Raw genomic sequence first — 18,075 nt, forward strand, 5'->3', positions numbered from 1 at the left:
ACAGCAACTATTATTTATATTACACCAGTGCCCCTAATGTACTAAGGGGTGGTACAGATGCATCTGCAGATAAAGTCCTTGCCCTCTAGAATTTGCATTCTAAAAAGTTAAATCAAACATATGAAGAAAGAGAGCACCATGCAAACAACTATTTCCATGTGACAACGGTAAAGAATCACAGTAAGAGTTGTTTTCTTCTTACCAGGGCCGGCTCCAGGCTTTGCCGTACTGGCCGCCCTGTTTTTTGTTTTTTTTGTTGGCTTGGGGTGGCCAAAAAGCCAGAGCCGGCCCTGCTTCTTACACTGAAAAAGGAATGTTATCAGGATAATGGTATTATCTATAAAGCTGAGTGTGTGTAAAAGTCTCTCCCTCTATGCTTCATTGTACCACTTATGCCTAGAACCTTCCCGAGCCGCCACCCTCCTAGGCTTCCAGATAGTTTTAAGGAAACTATACACATATCTTCAAAAATTCCCCCTCCTCCCACACTCGGCCTTCTTTCCTGCTACCCTTTCATCAATGTTCAATCCCTTGGCCCAAATTTTCAGAAATTGGCTCTTAAATTGGATGTGCAAAAATGTTGTGTACTCACTGGATGAGGCTGCTCCTGTTACATAACTTTAAGTACATCACATGGTTAAATGAGTCCTGAATTTGGGATGTGCACTATATGTGTTTCTGCATTTACTAATGGACTGGTAGATGGCCTGTGTGGACTCCTGATATCATTAGTATTCCTGCTTTTATACATATGTTAAACATACACACAATCAATTGAAAACCTGCTACTGTATTTACAGTTAATCTATATAACCACATATCCCTATCATTAACCTCATTCTCCCCTACTTAATATCCCCTCCAATTGTTTGTTCTTTTATTTGTTGCATCTTGTATTAGGTTGTAAACTCTTTAGGGCTGGGACTTTCTTCTGCTGTGTGTTTGTACAGCAACTAGCATAAAGAGGTCTTGATTCTGATGAGGCACCCGGTTGCTCATCAAGTAGTAATAAATAATAATAACTTTCTCTTAGAATAACTAAAGCTGGTGAGAGCTGGCCACACTCTTAAATATGACTTTTATCCAACGTTTCATCTATTCCTCCCTCCCCACACCGAGCTGATTTTAAATAAGTATGCAGTTTCATTTTTGGTCTCAAGGCCTCTTTTAGAAAGTGGGGAAATAGCCATTATGCACTCTTAAGTCTTCCTGGATGTTTCTTGATTTGAGTTGATTATTAAGGTAATCTCCTCTTTCTATCACTTCTTTAGATCACTCTTGGATGACCTGAGTTCTTGTAAACTTCAAGCGTCTCTTATTTGTTTCTGTGCAACTTAGTGTACTTTGCAAGTCAGAGTTGCATTCTTGGTAGAAGTTGCATTCTTCCCCTTCTGTTCTGTCTTAAACTGTGAGTGGAGGAAATTGAAGGGTAGAAAGGATGATTTTTGATATCAGAGAAAATAAAATAAAGTAAAAATGTGATCCTGTTCCATTAAGATCCAGGGGCCAGACTGTCCCCAGTACAGAAATAACCCATGGTATAAAAGCTAGGTGTGTGTATGGAAGAATAAAGCTGTAGAAACCATGGATTTTGGAAGGACCAGTGGGAAGGTTATCTTCTTCCATGAGCCAAAGAATAGCTGATACTCTGTAGTTCACATTGGACCTGCACTATCATTGCATATATTCTCTCTGGGGATGCTCAATAGCTGCTGCGGAGGAGATCCAGGGTATGTCTTCACTACCCGCCGATCCGGCGGGTAGCAATCGGTTTATCGGGGATCGACTTACAGCGTCTCGTGAGGACGCGGTAAAATCGATCCCTGATCGCTCTGCCGTCGACTCCGGAAATCCACCTCGACAAGAGGCGGCAGCGGAGTCGGCGGCAGCGGTCGGCTTTCCCCCGTCCTCACCGCCAGGTAAGCCAACCTAAAATACGCAACTTCAGCAACGGTATTCACGTAGCTGAAGTTGCGTATCTTAGGTCGGACCCCCGCTGTAGTGTAGACCTAGCCCCAGAGGGAGATAATACAGCTTATTAGCTCCTACTTGCATTTCCATATGGATATTTTCAGACTATACAGTGGATGGCACCTCCCCTGCACTCCATGGAGCTCCATTCATGCAGAGCTCCAGCACAGCAGCATCTGTGCAGGGCAAGAGAGAAGAGAGCGATGCAGTGGAAACAATACTCTTCTCCATTCCACTGAGGAGTGGAAGAGTAACAAACACTTCTCCATATGCTTCCACAGGGTGACAACCACACCCAGGATTAGCAGGGGCAGGTAAAATTTATCTGAAAACTTTACAGCACAACCAAGAAATTTGCCAAAGCATCTGCTGCACAGATTTTTCTTTTCCATTTCAAAGGAAAAAATGAAGGCAGAGGATCAGATAAGTTGGGAAGAGTGAAAAAAATCCAAATAAAGCATGTTTATTTTGTTTAATTTAGATATGCTATAATATTAAACATTTAATGTAGAATTGAGTAAATGAAGATGGTTTATTAAATACAGATTAACAAATATACTGCTTTCAATTGATGCATCTACATCATACAAATATTATACATCAATAAAACATTTTCTGTTGATCATATACCTTACTTATTATTCATCACCACCAATATTTCTCTAAATGCTATACATTATTTATGTAATGTCTTACTAATTAAAATAACATAGAATTTTCCCCCTTAGGACAGCCTCTTCTCATTCACGGCTGGTTTTGCCAAATTAATTAGGAGGCTGAGGATCGCTGTTTTTTTTTTACCACATTACCTCACAGTACTATATTATGGTTGAAAAACTGGATGGGAGATCCCTGATAACAGATGAATCATTCCATGTTCACCTTCTCACCATCACTCCCCAGGGCATTGGTAGCAGTATCAATCCTGTTAGCATAGGCAGTGACCATATAAAACAATACCACTGAACCATCAAGGGAGGCACTTAATGATGCAACATCAATAAATAAGCTACATGCTTATGGGTCATTATACACCTTTAATTTAATAAATAATTAACCTCCTTACCTTAAATACTAGTTCTCCGATCAGTCCATTCCATGACCCATCCTCTTGGGGGCTTCCATACTTGTGATCTGGTGCAACATAAATTTCATATTTAAAGCCAAGGTAATTAGCTAAGGCTTCCAAGACATCTACTGAGAAACCCTGGTATTTCTTCGGTTTTCCCAAAACATTTTCGGACACCATCACAAATGGCTCCTCCTACATAGAGAGAAAGGTAGTAATATAACCAGTTATTGCACTGACTAAAAAGGAGGCTAATTTTTTTTTAAAAATTATCAGAAATTTTATTTTATGTTTTCAAGAAACTAGAAAATTAACTGTGGGCCTAATATTGCAGCTCTTACTCACAGTGAGTGATACCTTACTCTGCAGCTAATCCCACTATTTAAATAGGACTAGCTATTAGACTCAGATACCCAGATTCTGATATCCTTACTCACACTGAAATCATCCCATTGTAGTTGCTCTGTGGTCTGTCCCATTTTAGTTAATGGGATGATTTGTGAAGTAAAGAATGTTGATAACGCCTAGAATTTTATTGAGAGACTCATGTTATTTCTTTTTGAAAAACTTTTTAGTTTTTAGCCCTCCTGTTTGGGAATTAGAAATTGAAAAAGTGACCCAAGTGCATCCTAAAGGCTCAAGAACCAGAAGACAAACAAACAGAACCCAAAATGTATTTACCAAAAAACCTCATGATTTTGGGGGCCTCACCGAGGATTTTTGAATGGTGGGGGCTGGCACCACTGAGTAAGATGCTATTGAACTGGAGTAAGGCATCAGAGTCTGGTACATATTATTTGCATCTTCAAAAGGTATTATATACAGAAAGAAGATTTCACACTTGTTTTAAAATGCATCTGTGCTTTTTATGTTTATATATATTCAATAAATTATTATTTTGAAATAAGCTTTTGAATTACACTATACACTGTTAATGATGTCTCATAGGCTCTGTTAAATATTATTTGCTGAAGATCTAGTTCTTGCAGATATTGTTAAAGTCATTGATTTGTTTTCTGTTGTATATTTCAAAAATAAGTCAAAAGACTGTAATATCAAATGCCTCTCGGTACAGGATTCTTCTGCTTGGGCAATTTAATTTCAGTCCTGCACAGATATGCACAGAGAATGACTACTCATAAACATGAAGGATTCCACAGGGTTGTCATTTTCTATTGAGTACAAAAATCCAATACATCTGACAAATAAATGCCATCATTAACTAACATTGTAGGCTAAAACTGGACAAGAAGAAGCCACATACTTGAAAGACTAACATTTTTCTTGTCCTTCTCTTCCTCCACTGTCAGGGCCGGCTCTAGGTTTTTTGCCGCCCCAAGCAAAAAAATTTTTGGCTGCCCCCCACCCCAGCCCTGGGCTCCCCCCGCATCCCACTGCCCCTCAACCCTGGGCTCTCACCCGCACCCCTTGCCACCCCAACCCTGGGCTCTCCACCCCACCCGCACCCCCTGCCGCCCCAGCGCTGGGCTCCCCCACACCAGTGCTGACTCCACCCACTCCCCACTCGCTTCCAGCCAGTCTGGCGCTGGCAGGGTCGGGGAAAGCAGCGGGGCTCCCGGGCCCCACCTCAGCCCAGGGTCCCTCCAGCCGGGGCTCCCGCCTCCAGGACCGGCCAGGACCTGTGAGGGCAGAGCTGGGGGACCGCCCCAGCAGGGGGCTGAGGAGTCGGGGCGGGACAGGGCAGGCCCAGAAGGAGCGGAGCCCCAGAGAGTGGGACGCAGGCCCCACACAGCAGCGCCCCGGGCACCGGTCCCCTCTATGGCCCTGCTGCTGCTCCTGGCCGCCCTGCCACAGCCCCTGGGCGGCTTGGCCGCTTCGCCCAGGCCCTACTGCTGCTCTGGGGGGTGGGCAGCCGCCCTGCGGCACCTGCATGCGGCTCCGTGCGCCCCGCGGGGTAGCCCCCAGCCCAAGTGTCCCGTGCTCGGAACCTGCCCGGCCATACGGTGCTGGCGCTGCTTGCCGATGCGAACCGCAGCGGCTCCAGGGCGCCCCCCCCCGTGCAGGACGCGCTGCTGCCCCAAGCAAAAAAAAAGGATGGCCGGAATGCCGCCCCTGAAAATGTGCCGCCCCAAGCACGTGCTTGGTTTGCCTGTGCCTGGAGCTGGCCCTGTCCACTGTAAACTGGAAACACCAGATTATCCATTTATAACATGACAAGACAAACTGGTTGACATTATTTTAAATGATTTCACCTAGCAGATACTAAGTAGATTATTTTAAGAAGCAGGTGGGTTTGCCTCTGAAAAGATGACTTTGCAAATATTCAGCAAAGGATGTCCTTAGTATCTGACATTGCATTGGTGAGTTAGTTTGTCCATAGATAAGACTTCCCAGTTAGTACCATTTTCTTTCATTTTTCACCAAGATCTGTAAATGTGGTTTAGTTTTAAGTTAAGCCACTCCGCAATATAGTCTCTGCACTTCCAAGGTTGTTTTAACCAATATTTTTTACTTTCGTTTTTTCCCTACATTATATTTTCTGTTGTATGTTTTTTCCACATTTTTGATAAAAGAAAAAGACAGCCAAAATCATATTTCTGAGTACAAGAAAGTTTTGATTGCCACACAGCTAGCTAACGGGTGATTGATTTGGGAGTTCTCATCTGGGCTTTCATTTTGCTGATCATCTGAGAAAATATCTCCACTCTGCCTATCATCTCTCATTCACAATTGAGAGATTGACTCCCACCTCTGATTAGCCAATGATGCCAGCCTCCATAGCCCACTTGTAAAATTTTCAAACAAGCACTTTCATGCTTTTTCTCATGCTGCCCCTCACATTTGAGTCCACTGCCTATTATGCTGACCGATATCATCTCATTGGTTCCTTGTATTCCCCCATCGATTTGTCTATATCCATCTGTTGTCTTGCATATAGTCTGTAAGCTCTTTGAGGCTGGGACCAAGACTGCATGCACCCAATTCTCTGTCACTCCCTGACCTCCTGCTCCTAGTGTTTGTAGCCCACAACTCTATGTAGAGGAAGGATCTTATTGCTCTGTGTGGATTTGTAATCCAAGTCCTCATCAAGTATGTAGTGATTTTGCCACACACAAGGGTAACTCTAAAAATGATGTTCCATATCTCCTTATTTGTTCAACTCTTTCAGTGATATCCAGATGAGATGTACTGTTAACATGTAAAAAGGGTTTGTTTAGTTTTTATTCCCCTCTGAAAACACAACATGGATCTGAAAGTCAAGCTGCATTATCTTTTTGTATCTCACACATTGTCACCAGTAATGAAGATTCCGTTGTCAGATCTTAGCGGAGTATTTTGCACATTGCACAAGGTAGAAAATAATCCAGCTGTACTGGCTCACAATTGTAATTTTGTCAATAACGTAAGTAGATATGACTCAAAGACACACAGAAGACAGATATTTTGAACAAGGTGACATTTTTAGAGACTGTTGTCACTGTCCTGACTATAACTACATGTTAAGGACACTGTCAAACAAATAAGCACATGACCGGATTGTGTTGGCAAACCATTCTTTTATGATTCTCAGGGGGAAGGAAGTGTTGACTTATTTGTCAAGATATTACTATGCATCTGTCAATCTCTACTGTTTTCTTTCAAATCACATGTACAATCATCCGAAATGATAGGGGGATGGCCTAGATGACCTTGAAGTCCCTTCCAGTCCTATGTTTTTATGATTCTAAAATCGGCCAGAATAAATAAAAATGGAAAGCAACAACTGAACCCAATCCATTAAGTTATTTTCTAGAGATTGGGTCCAAAGATCATTAAAAGAATTGAGACTAAGTCAATGAAGACCTGTCTGCCTATTAACGAAAACAAACTGTGAATTCTGATTTGCTGATCATTTGGATGACAGATTCCCTAAGCAGAAACGCAAGTTAGAGAAATAAATGAATACTCCCCCCAAAACATCTGCAGTTTATCAATCTAAGGGCATTATGCACAAAGTTCCTGCTTGTAGAATAGGGTGTTCCAGGAGTTGATAATTTTCATATTAGCAAGGATTTATTCACAACACTTGTTGGGTTATTAGATAATAGCTGCTCATAATTCTGAATTTGTATTCAATCAGCTTAAAAGCACCAGCTAATTGCTTAGCCGATTTTAAACAGCATTTAAAGTGTGCAGCTTTCACCATTAATTTCAATCTTTTATTAAACTAGGTAATATTCTTTGTTGGTGAGAGAGTCAAAAAGAAAAAAGGTGTCCAGTGTGTCAGAAGGGTAACAAGATATAATCTCCCACATTGCTATGTGGAAAGATGTTCAGACGTGCACATTTTTCTTGATTATTAGGAAAGCAAAAAACGACCACTAAACAAACCCAAAACAAAACAAAATTCATCACTAACTTTCTTGTAATATGTTATGGGTACTCAAAAAACATTCAAGAGAAAACAAAAATACTTCTTACATGTGGTTTTTGATTTCCTCCCTCCCCCAAAATGCTGCTGTCTGAAACTACAGTAGTGGTTTTTTGATCCTGTGTTTAGAGAGGGAGAGTGACATTTCCCTAACAATATGTGAAAACAAAAAAGAGTGACCATCTTTCTTCTTGAGAAAACAGGACAATTAATTTTTTTTTTAAATTTGTCATGTGCTGAACAGGAACAATTAGGGGAATAAAAAGTGGGATTGTGTTAGGGTGGGAGACACAAACATGCATGCTAGGTACAGGAAAGAAGATTGAAGGTGGCAGGTAGGCAATGAAGCTTCCTGCAGGCTACAGTAAACCAAAAAATCTTGACCCCGTTTTTCCATGGAAATAAGGGGGTCAGTCAGACTACTGTGGGATGGACCACAAAGTGACTCTTTACTCAAGTCCTATTGAGCTGGCGAAGGGAAGAAAATGAGCCTCTCTGTCTCTCCCACTCAAGGACTGCAGGAATTACCTCTGCAGAGGGATTCAGTAACCCCCACAGAGCAGCTGGTGGGGATGCGGTGAAGAAAGAGGGGCCTGGGGAGATAGGGGCTCACAGGAAGCCCTACAATCAATTAATACGATCACTTGTGAATCGGTGGATTGACTGGATCCCAGGGGTTCTGCTGCTCCCCCTTTACTTCAGTTGGCCTGTGATGGAGCTTCTTCTGCCTCAGTGGATCCCATAGCCATCTGACAGCTACAGGTCAGAATTTGACCCAACAAGATTAGCCGGAGAGAAGAGAAAATGAGAAGTGAATGTAAAGGGAAAGCTGGACAGTATTGCCACTATTTATATAGTTCCAGAGGAAAGGCATAGCTGTTTACAAACATAAGGCTAGGTCCTTGCACCCAGAGAATCTTACAGTCTAAGGGCTGGTCCACACTAAGCCCCCAGTTCGAACTAAGATATGCAACTTCAGCTACGTGAATAACGTAGCTGAAGTCGAAGTATCTTAGTTCGAACGTAAAGGTACTTACCGTGGGTCCACACGCGGCAGGCGGGCTCCCCCGTCGACTCCGCGTACTCCTCTTGCAGAGCAGGATTACCGGCATCGACGGCGAGCACTTCCGGGATCAATTTATCGCGTCTAGACAAGACGCGATAAATCAATCCCAGAAGATCGATTGCTTGCCGCCGAACCAGCGGGTAAGTATAGACGTACCCTAAGAACTTGAAGATGAAAGATCCCAAGACCCTGTCAGGTAAGCACCTCCGGGGATCATGCGTAAAGTTAAACGCGTGATTAAGACAACATGACATGATCAAGGCAGGTGATGGGGAAAGAAGAGATAACAAAAATATATTGGAGATGCGAACCCTGGAGAGCATTTGCCTGCTTCACTTGGCTGTTGCTATAAAGTTTATTTATTTATAGCTTTTCTATGGCATTCATCACCAAAGTATTAGAGCATCTCGCACTTCTGTGCGGTAGTGAAGTATCAAGCACATTTTACAGATAGGGAACCGAGGCAGCAAGAGATTATGTGACTTGGGCAACACAGAAGTGTGTGGCTGTGCTAGGAATTAAACCCAGATCTCCTGAAGGTGTGAGTCTTCTTAACCCATAGAATTTCTTTCCTTTTTTGTCGTATTTCAGTATTTAAAACGTGTAAGTAAATCTATACTGTATTTAGGCACTAGTATGCCTAGTAGGTGGATTAGGAGTGGAAAGCAAGCATCATATGTAGGAGAAGGAAAAGGGGCGGAAGAGTGAGATTGCAAAATACAGCAGGTCAGGCTTCATGAGGAGAAGGGGGAAATGGACAAGTGAGTAAAAAGCCAATAAATTAGTTTAAGGGTAGAAATGGAAGCTGAGAAGTATCAGAGATTTTAACTTTACCTGACTAGGGGACGCGAATTGATAGCAGAGCAATATAATAAGGGAGGTGAGCTATAAAGAGAGATATGAAAGACAGAATTGAAAAAAAATTACCAAGGGCCAAGTTCTGCCTTCAGTTACACCCACACATTGGCTTTAGGGGGATTGCATTGGTGTAAACAGAATTTTCAGAAAATGTGAAATAAGAGATATGGGGAATTTTCTCTAGATATGTCTGCCAGGCAGCTGGTTTTCTCAGTGTACGATACAGAGCTGATAATAAGGAAGGCAGTGAAGTCTAGTTAGAGCAGATGACTAGAAGTAAGGAAACCTGCATTCCATTCCTGACTTAACTGCTCATTTGCAATATGCGATTGGATTGGTCACTTACCTTCTCTGAACTTAGATTCCCCCACATGTAAATGGGGATAAGAATACACAAATTTTCTAAAGTGTCGTGAGACTGTAGGATTAAGAGTGCTATGTATTATTATTAATTCCTTTGAAGAAATTCCCACAGACATTCTGGATGGCCTTTAATGAGTATATTATAGGAAATAAAATGTCTTTGAAAAGTAGGAAAAGTGTCATCCGTGGTATCAGTGGGCCAGTATCTTTAAAGACTTGAGAAATAAGAATACAATAAGTGGCCTATGTGAAATGACTTGGTAGTCTCAGTCCAGTTCACAGTGGACTAGTGTACAAACCATCACCACCCACTGGTTTCCTTGTTGGCAGACTCAGCAGAGAAACCGACATTTGAATGGGCATGGAAACCCAATTCCATTCTAATGCCAGAGGTGGACTTTCAAGTCTGAAGTTGAGGCTCACAAGGGAAAGTAAGCCAGAGAAGAGAAGCTGTGCTACATTGCTGCTTTCAGTGCGATGCTCACTCTACAAGGGGAAAGAAACAGGATTTTGGTCTAAATGGCTGTCAAGCTGGCACCTCTCACAAATACCACATTCTCATAAAAAAATTAAAGATGATGAATGGACATTATTTTTCTACTTAGCTGATTCACATGTCACCAACAAGGATGGTCTTTTAAAATTAATCATAAAATAGCCTGAGCTTTTTCCAAGAAAACACCCCCTAGAAAGAAGGCTGTATAGAAATTAAACAGTGAACAAAAATATGTCAATTTGTACAACTGGAGAAAGAATCTCTGGGGGTTTACAACACATATTGAGGCTTGATTCTAAAACTGCAGATGGATGACCTTATGCGCTCCTGCTGTGTTTGGAAGAGAGTGGTGAGATTAGCTAATTAGGTGGGTGATTAGAATTCATAAAGCATATGAAAATGACCTCTGTCTACTCTTTATAATTTTCTGAACATACCAGATTATGATATTTTAATATTGACAATCTGAATTCATTACATGGGACTCCATCAAGGAGCATACGTTTTCCTTTCCTCTCTAGCAAAGATGAGGGAGAGAGAGGGCGGGAGAGAGAGAAATCAAGTGAAACAAGAAATGTAGTTCTGCCTTACACATACTTTCATGTTTTATAGCAGAGTGAGGTATGACACTTAGTCTGAACTCAGTACTGAACGTAATAAACAGCATGCAGGCACATTAAATGATTCATGCAGACTGAGCGCGAGGTTCAGTAATCACATGAGGCAAATATACACCATGATATTTGACAACTGCAGTCACCAGTAAACATCATGGAATTGCTCCCAAATGTGAAATTCTCACTCATTATTGGCTAGTTCAGCTCCATTCTTTTGGCTATTGGATGACCAAAGTAGTCATTACAACCGAGAGGAAGCAGTGAGAAAGGTCATAAACTACAGCCAAGCTATTTTTCAAACACAGGAGGCTACTTTCTCCTTGCTTGGTGCAATCACCTTTTCCTTGACTTTTTTAAAAGTTTGAGTTTTAAATTTTAATCACTTTGGACTTTATTCCCCTCTAGATTTCAGAGAGAAATTCAGCCCCAAAAATGTCTTTGCCTTGAGTGATTTATTGACCAGGGGTCCAGGGATTATACTTGGATAGGAACAGTTCAGCAGCTTGTTATTTTTAATTGAACAGCAAAAATATATTACTTTATGTTAGAATCAATGGCTAAAATTTAATTGAAACATTTAATTTTCTCATTATAGATAATCCTCCCACTAGCAATGGTTACAGAAAAATAATTAAATGACATATGTACACCCCCCCACCCCCATACTAAAAGTAATGGCCTGTCTCAAACCTACAAAAACAAAGACAATTACAGTTAAGTCTTATACTGTTTTTAACACCCAATTTAGGACCTGTATAACAACAGGCTGGATACAAAATCATTGTTTTAGGATCATCTGTACTACAAAGAGCCTGATCAGCAAATCAATTGCATTCACACAACTTCCATTGACTACTATTGACATGATCAGTCCCTAGAAGCTGAGATAAGTAAGATAAGAATGGAGTTTTAAATTTGGTCCCTATTCAGGACAGCACTTCTTCATGTGCTTAAGGGCACATCTACGCAGCAAGGGAAGGTGCGTTTGTTGCACAAGTAGGCATATCTGCACTAGCTTTAATCTAGCGAGCACAGGTAACAATAGTAGCGAATACACAGTGGCATGGAATTCAATGCAGGCTAGCAACCTGAGTTCATACGCAGGAGGATCCTCGGTGGACTTGGACAGGGGCAGCTGAACTGCATCGAAGCCCAGACTGCCACGTCTTCACTACCACATTTATACACAGCAGCTAAATTAAAGCTAGTGCAGGTATGCCTACCCATGACACAATTACAACTCAATCTGCACTGTACATATACCCTAAAGCTCACTGACTTTAATGGAAGTTTTACCATTGACTTCAATAGGATTTGGACATGTGCTTAAATATCATATGCTTAAATAATGCTCTGAAACAGGGATGCTTTCCTGAATCGGAGGCTCTAACTGTAAACATCTGCCTTTTTATGGGTTTATTGCTACTCATGCAATTTCTTTTTCTAAAAAGTGTTTTTTTAAATAATTCTATTGTCTTACTACAGGACTGAGGTTTCCTTCATGGCACTATCATGCCAGTGTTATATTAAGATGCAGCAAAGCTTTGTGTATTGATTTTCATCCACAATAGCCATTTCTGAGCCATCATAGTAGATATGATAAAAATGTGCATTAAGACTAGACTATATTTGAAAGCTTTTAGAGTCATCTTGCATATTATTCCTAATATGTTGCTGCAAATAATGCAGTCTTGACTTCTGAAGCTGTACAGCATGCTTTATTCTGTACCTGTACTAATATTATTAACATAGATGCTGCATATTATAGAAAATAAAGAAAGACATGATAAGAATCATACTTTCAGGGTGTGATTTTCAGAAGCACTCAGCATAATTCTGTTCCTATTGAAGTCAATGGTAAAACTCTCATGAAGTTCAGTGGAAGAAGAACTTGGCCAATCCACTTTTGAAAATCCCGCCTTAGTTTATGTACCCACTTCTCTCTGATAATCCCAAAATATGTTAAAATGATGGTCACACATAATTATCCAAGTTTTAGAGATAGGAATGTAACACACTGCTGGGACTACCCAGAATAGAGAGCCACTGTTACCTCTCTGGCTGAGCAAGAGTGAGTTTTGCTGGCAATTTAGATTATGCATCAGCTTTCTGCCAGAACAGTCCTCCTTCCTCACCAGCAAATTCCTCAAGGCTGTCCCAGCCAAACCTCACTTAGCAGGTAACAATCAGTGAACTCCAGCCCCCCAGGTCCTTAGAGATGTTTGTTTGCAATGCCCAGCCCCTATCACAGTGCATTAAGATATTAAGTTCACAGTTACTATTCCGTTAACTGGACAGTATCTACGCAAAAGAATTAATGGACACAAATCTGGCATCAGGAATCATAATACTCAAAAACCAGTGGGAGAATACTTTAACCTGTCTGGTCATTCAATGACAGACCAGCGGGTGGCTATTTTACAACAGAATAGCTTCAAAAACAGACTCCAACGAGAAACTGCTGAACTCGAATTGATATGCAAATTAGACACACTCAATTTAGGTTTGAATAAAGACTGGGAATGGCTGAGCCATTACAAACATTGAATCTATCTCCCCACGTAAGTACTCTCACACTTCTTATCAACCTGTCTGTACTGGGCTATCTTGATTATCACTTCAAAAGTTTTTTTTCTCTTACTTAATTGGCCTCTCAAAGTTGGTAAGACAACTCCCACCTGTTCATGCTCTCTGTATGTCTGTGTATATATATCTCCTCAATATATGTTCCATTCTATGCATCCGAAGAAGTGGGATGTAGCCCACGAAAGCTTATGCTCAAATAAATTTGTTAGTCTCTAAGGTGCCACAAGTTCTCCTGTTCTTTTTGCAGAAACAGACGAACACGGCTGCTACTCTGAAATACTCCGTTAAAGAGTTTATTAACTTAACTGGGGTAAATGCACCCCTTTCTCCAAACACAGCACTGAATTGGTTTATAATAAAAGCAAAACAAGTCTATTAAGAAAAGAGCATAGATTAAGTGATACCACGTAACAGAGATAAAGATAGAGACGGTTACAAGCAAATAAAAGTGAAAACAAGCATCTAAAAGTCTAAAACAATCTAGCAATATAAAGTCTTTGCTCAAGATGGTTTCTTTTACCCATAGTCTCCTTTCCACCTTTTTACTGGCCAGCCTGGCCAGGACCAATCACAGAGATCAAATCGCCTGGTTTCGTTGTGTCCTGAGGTGAAGGATAAAGATGGAGTCTCGCTCTGTTCCTTATATCCCCGAAGGGATGTCTTTGTCTTACAAGTCAGGTAGGTCTCCTGGGATTCAATCTCCTGTGTCTCCCTGGGGCGCAGGATCCATGTTAAATCTCTGTCTTTCGAGTTCAGGAACAGGATAACCCCCACCGGGGTTTATTTTGATTGTTATGTTTACTGCCAATATGTAAATGGAGGTAAACGCACATTCCTTTGTCTAGGACAGACCTGTTTATCATCATATTAATAACCAGCCTGTTATTAGCTTTCATATGATAACTCACAAGGCATATTCTATACAATTATCATTGCAGTAGTGTGCAAGGTGTGAATACAGGCGAGCATAGGGTCACAAGGGAAACTGATGCAAAGTGGAGTGACTTGCCTCCAAGTGACAAAACTAGTAAGTAGCTGGGTTAGAAACTGACTCACGTCTTCCAATTCCCATTCTCCTTTTCTATGGATGGTAGCTCATTTATGTCTGAGTATGTTATTATATAGGCCTAACTAATTCAGGCTTTTTAATATAGTGGACACAGATTTATTTCTTAAAACAACTTTTCTATCAATAGATAAGGTATGACTAATTTGAGCAGACCTTCCGTAAAGGAAGCATGTCCAGTGATTATGGCACTAGCCTAGGACTTGAGACAGGAAGCTTCAATTCCCTGTACTGCCACAGACTTCCTGTGTGACCTTGGGAAAGTCAGTCTCCCACCTGCAAAATGGGGATAACGGCACTTCTCTATCTCACATGGGTCCTGTAAGGATAAACACATTAGAGACTGTGAAATCCTCAGGTAATGGGGGCCATATAAATATAAGCAATATCTATAATAGGAAATACTACTATAACTAGTAATACTTTGCTTACCTGTAAAAAGGTAAAGTAAACTTTGATACTGCAGCCATTGCGCCAATAGATATTTAATTCTAAAAGATATAGCCTTTTTTAGTGCAACAGATACTCAATCCTGCCATTCTGTATGCCTACTGCTCTATTATCCTCCTTAAATTATAAATTGCCAAACCCTATTTTTCTAAATATATACAATCAGATAATACATTCATAAAAAAAGGTAGTTTATACTTGATCTCCTAAATGTCCTGCCATCCTCTGAACCTGATATTTGGATTCCAGTTTTCAGGTAGGAAAAGCAGCATGGTCAGAGAAAGTTCCATTCCAGCAGACTGTCTCCTAAGAGGTAGTGAATCTTATAATGTGTATTTCATACAGAATGACAGCTTCCATCTCAAGGACTGGTGTCACTAGAAAGAATAGCAAACAGCCAGCCCATTGTATCGTGTATCAATCTTCATGATGTGTTTATTTCACTGGTGGATGAATAAAATCATCTACCAGTGTCAATATAAATTACAGACATTTCACTGAACATTTTTCTCCATGTGTTTAGATAAAAAAAATATCTTCCTGTCCAATCTTCTAAAATGGACATGAACAGCTGAGAGAGAAACATCAAGAAAAGTGGAGATTTGTTGCTACCTTGGGAATTTTGTATTTTTCACAACTAAAGATGAAGAATCGGCCCAAGACAAATTTTAAAACCCCTCTAAAGTATTTCCAAAATAGTTCTTCCTCAACATACATATATACAGATTGTGTGATGATGTGACGTCCATCAAGACATTGTTACGTAGCTTTCCTAATGACTGAGAAGCTTTCTGTATCCTGTTTGTGATCTCTTTGTCAAGAGATCCATCATTGGAGATGTTGCTGCCAAGACAAGTAAAACTGTCAACTTGCTTTAGTTGGATTCCACTAATGGATGCGCTAGAGGATATAGCACGGAGCGGTGAAGATGACTGGTGCAACACCAGTTTTCTCCAGGCTGATTGTGAGGCCAAGTGATCTATGATGCACTGGAGATCTCCCTCCGTGTGTGCTAGGAAGGCACAACCATCCACAAAGAGTGCTTCTCTTATTCGTAGTTCTGTTACTTTTGTTTTTGCTTTAAGCCTTGCAAGATTGAAGACTGAGCAGTCATGTCTGTATCTGATGTATAGGACTCTGTTGAGCCCATTTGTAGCACGGTTGAGAACTTGGGTGAAGAAGCGGTTGAACAGTACAGGGGCAAGGACACAATCTTGTTTGACTCCCTTTGAAATGGGAAAGGAGTCAGTGAGATCTCCATTTAAAAGTACCTGACCTTGCATCCCCTCATGAAATAAACAAATTATCTTTACCAGTTTTGGTGGGCAACCAAGTTTGCGGAGGACATAGTACAAAGGTTTTATTGGCACTTGTTTGGGTTATCAACATAACAGACTTGTTGCTTTCATGCCATCCCAAACTCATGCACTGAAAACCTTTGTACCACGCCATCAAATAATCCATACATTCCCCCCATGCACACACTTCCCTATCTTTTGACTAATAGATGTATATTACAATTACAGAACATGTTTGAGAGGGGCCTCACCCCTACCACAAGCAGTATCATCAATTCATAGTGGTGTGTGATTGCCAGTCATGCTGATAACATGCCACTCAACATGTGTTTCGTAAATGCCGTAAATATCTTAAAGAAAATAAACATTTCTAAATGTTTTAGGCACCAAACCCACATGTGTTTAGAAGGTACATGGGGGCACGGTGAGCAAGGATGAAGGGAGGTGCATGTGGGAATGAAAGTGGATGTGGATAGAGGGCAGCATTCTATGGAGAGACCATGGAGAAAAAAAAGAAGGGTTTGGCCAACACGGGGGACTGAATGGGAAAAGTGTGTTTGTGGGGGGGGGGAGACAGAGACACAGCAGCTTTTATGCCTTTATTATAGAATACTGTAATAATTGTAATAAAAATTTTATCCCAATCTCCCCTAAAGCATCCAGCATTTTTTCTTGCTCCATTGCACTTTGTTTCAGATTCCTTCATTGTTTTTGTCTCATGATTTCTCACTCTACATCATTTCTCATTGTTTGTTCTCCTAGGTATGCTTAACTACTTGATTATTTCTTCTTTTTATCCTTCTTTGAAGAAACTTTTGTTATTTTGTGTAACTCGGTGGTGGAGGTCAAATCCTGAAGATAGTCTCAGCTTTTGAAACAGGGACATGGCTTCCTACCTTACTGTTTTCTTTTCTCTGTCTGAATGCCACACATCTTAAAAAAATAAAAAATTATAAATGTTTTATGCGCCAAACCTGCAAGTGCAAAAAGGTGCCTGAAAAGGTGGACTATCATTATCTTATCCATGAAAGCATTGACTACAAGGATTTTAAAAATCTGCATCATGTACATTTCTGTGTTTAATCCTGTGAAACAAGTACCATACTCTCTCACACCTAATGATATTCTCCAAGATGTTGATTATACCTTTTGCTACCCTGCTCCTTAACTCTGCCGATTGCTCTTTCAACACACAGTTCTTCCCGTTCACAATCAGCTTGAAGATGGAAAGCCACTCAAATACTGCCTCATCTCTTTCACAGCTGTGTAACCCAATAGTCTGTTTTCTTTTTAGTTCCTGCAGAGTTATTCGATTGGACAAAGTTTTCAATCCACATAGTTATACCTAATTAACATGTGTAATAAGTAACAGGGAATGATACACAGATATGTATTGCAACATACCATTCTGTCTCTCTAGTTGCTACTTTTCTTTTTTCTTGTTCCTGCCTGCATTTTCAGGTTAACCCAGTATTGAACATATCTAACTCCAGTGTGTACTTATAATCGGTTTCTATAAAATCGTAAGTATAAACCACCACCATTGTATAGTTGTAGTTATGAAATATACATTCTCCAGACAAGGCCACTGTACTCTTTATCCATGTTACAATACCTTAAAGCAGAGGTTCTCAATCTTTTTCATAACACGAAAAACACCTTTACTTTAGAGCGATCATCATGTGGGCACCTCTCCTCTGATTCATTAACACATGGGCTACATCTCATCCCATTCCTGACTGTCTAACATCTCTGTGACAAGTTCAGCAATTGATTACATGAAAAAGTGACATTAAGAGAACACAATGTATTTTAGCTGACTTTAAATGCAGATTAGCATCTGAAAGTGAGGAAAAGAAGCCA

At 40.6% G+C, this 18,075-nt stretch overlaps 1 protein-coding gene across 1 annotated transcript in view; it reads right to left on the reverse strand.

Annotated features, from left to right (window-relative positions):
* The window catches only part of GRID2 (glutamate ionotropic receptor delta type subunit 2), a 1,014,260-nt gene that overhangs the window by 194,547 nt on the left and 801,638 nt on the right, over nt 1-18,075 (reverse strand). Inside the window, exon 10 of the mRNA XM_024197621.2 lies at nt 3,038-3,235. Coding sequence (XP_024053389.2) covers nt 3,038-3,235 — 198 coding nt within the window. The remainder of the gene's footprint in view (nt 1-3,037; nt 3,236-18,075) is intronic.

The sequence above is a fragment of the Terrapene carolina genome, unplaced genomic scaffold (assembly GCF_002925995.2).
Source record: "Terrapene carolina triunguis isolate 2854851 unplaced genomic scaffold, T_m_triunguis-2.0 Scaffold789, whole genome shotgun sequence".
NCBI lineage: Eukaryota > Metazoa > Chordata > Testudines > Emydidae > Terrapene > Terrapene triunguis.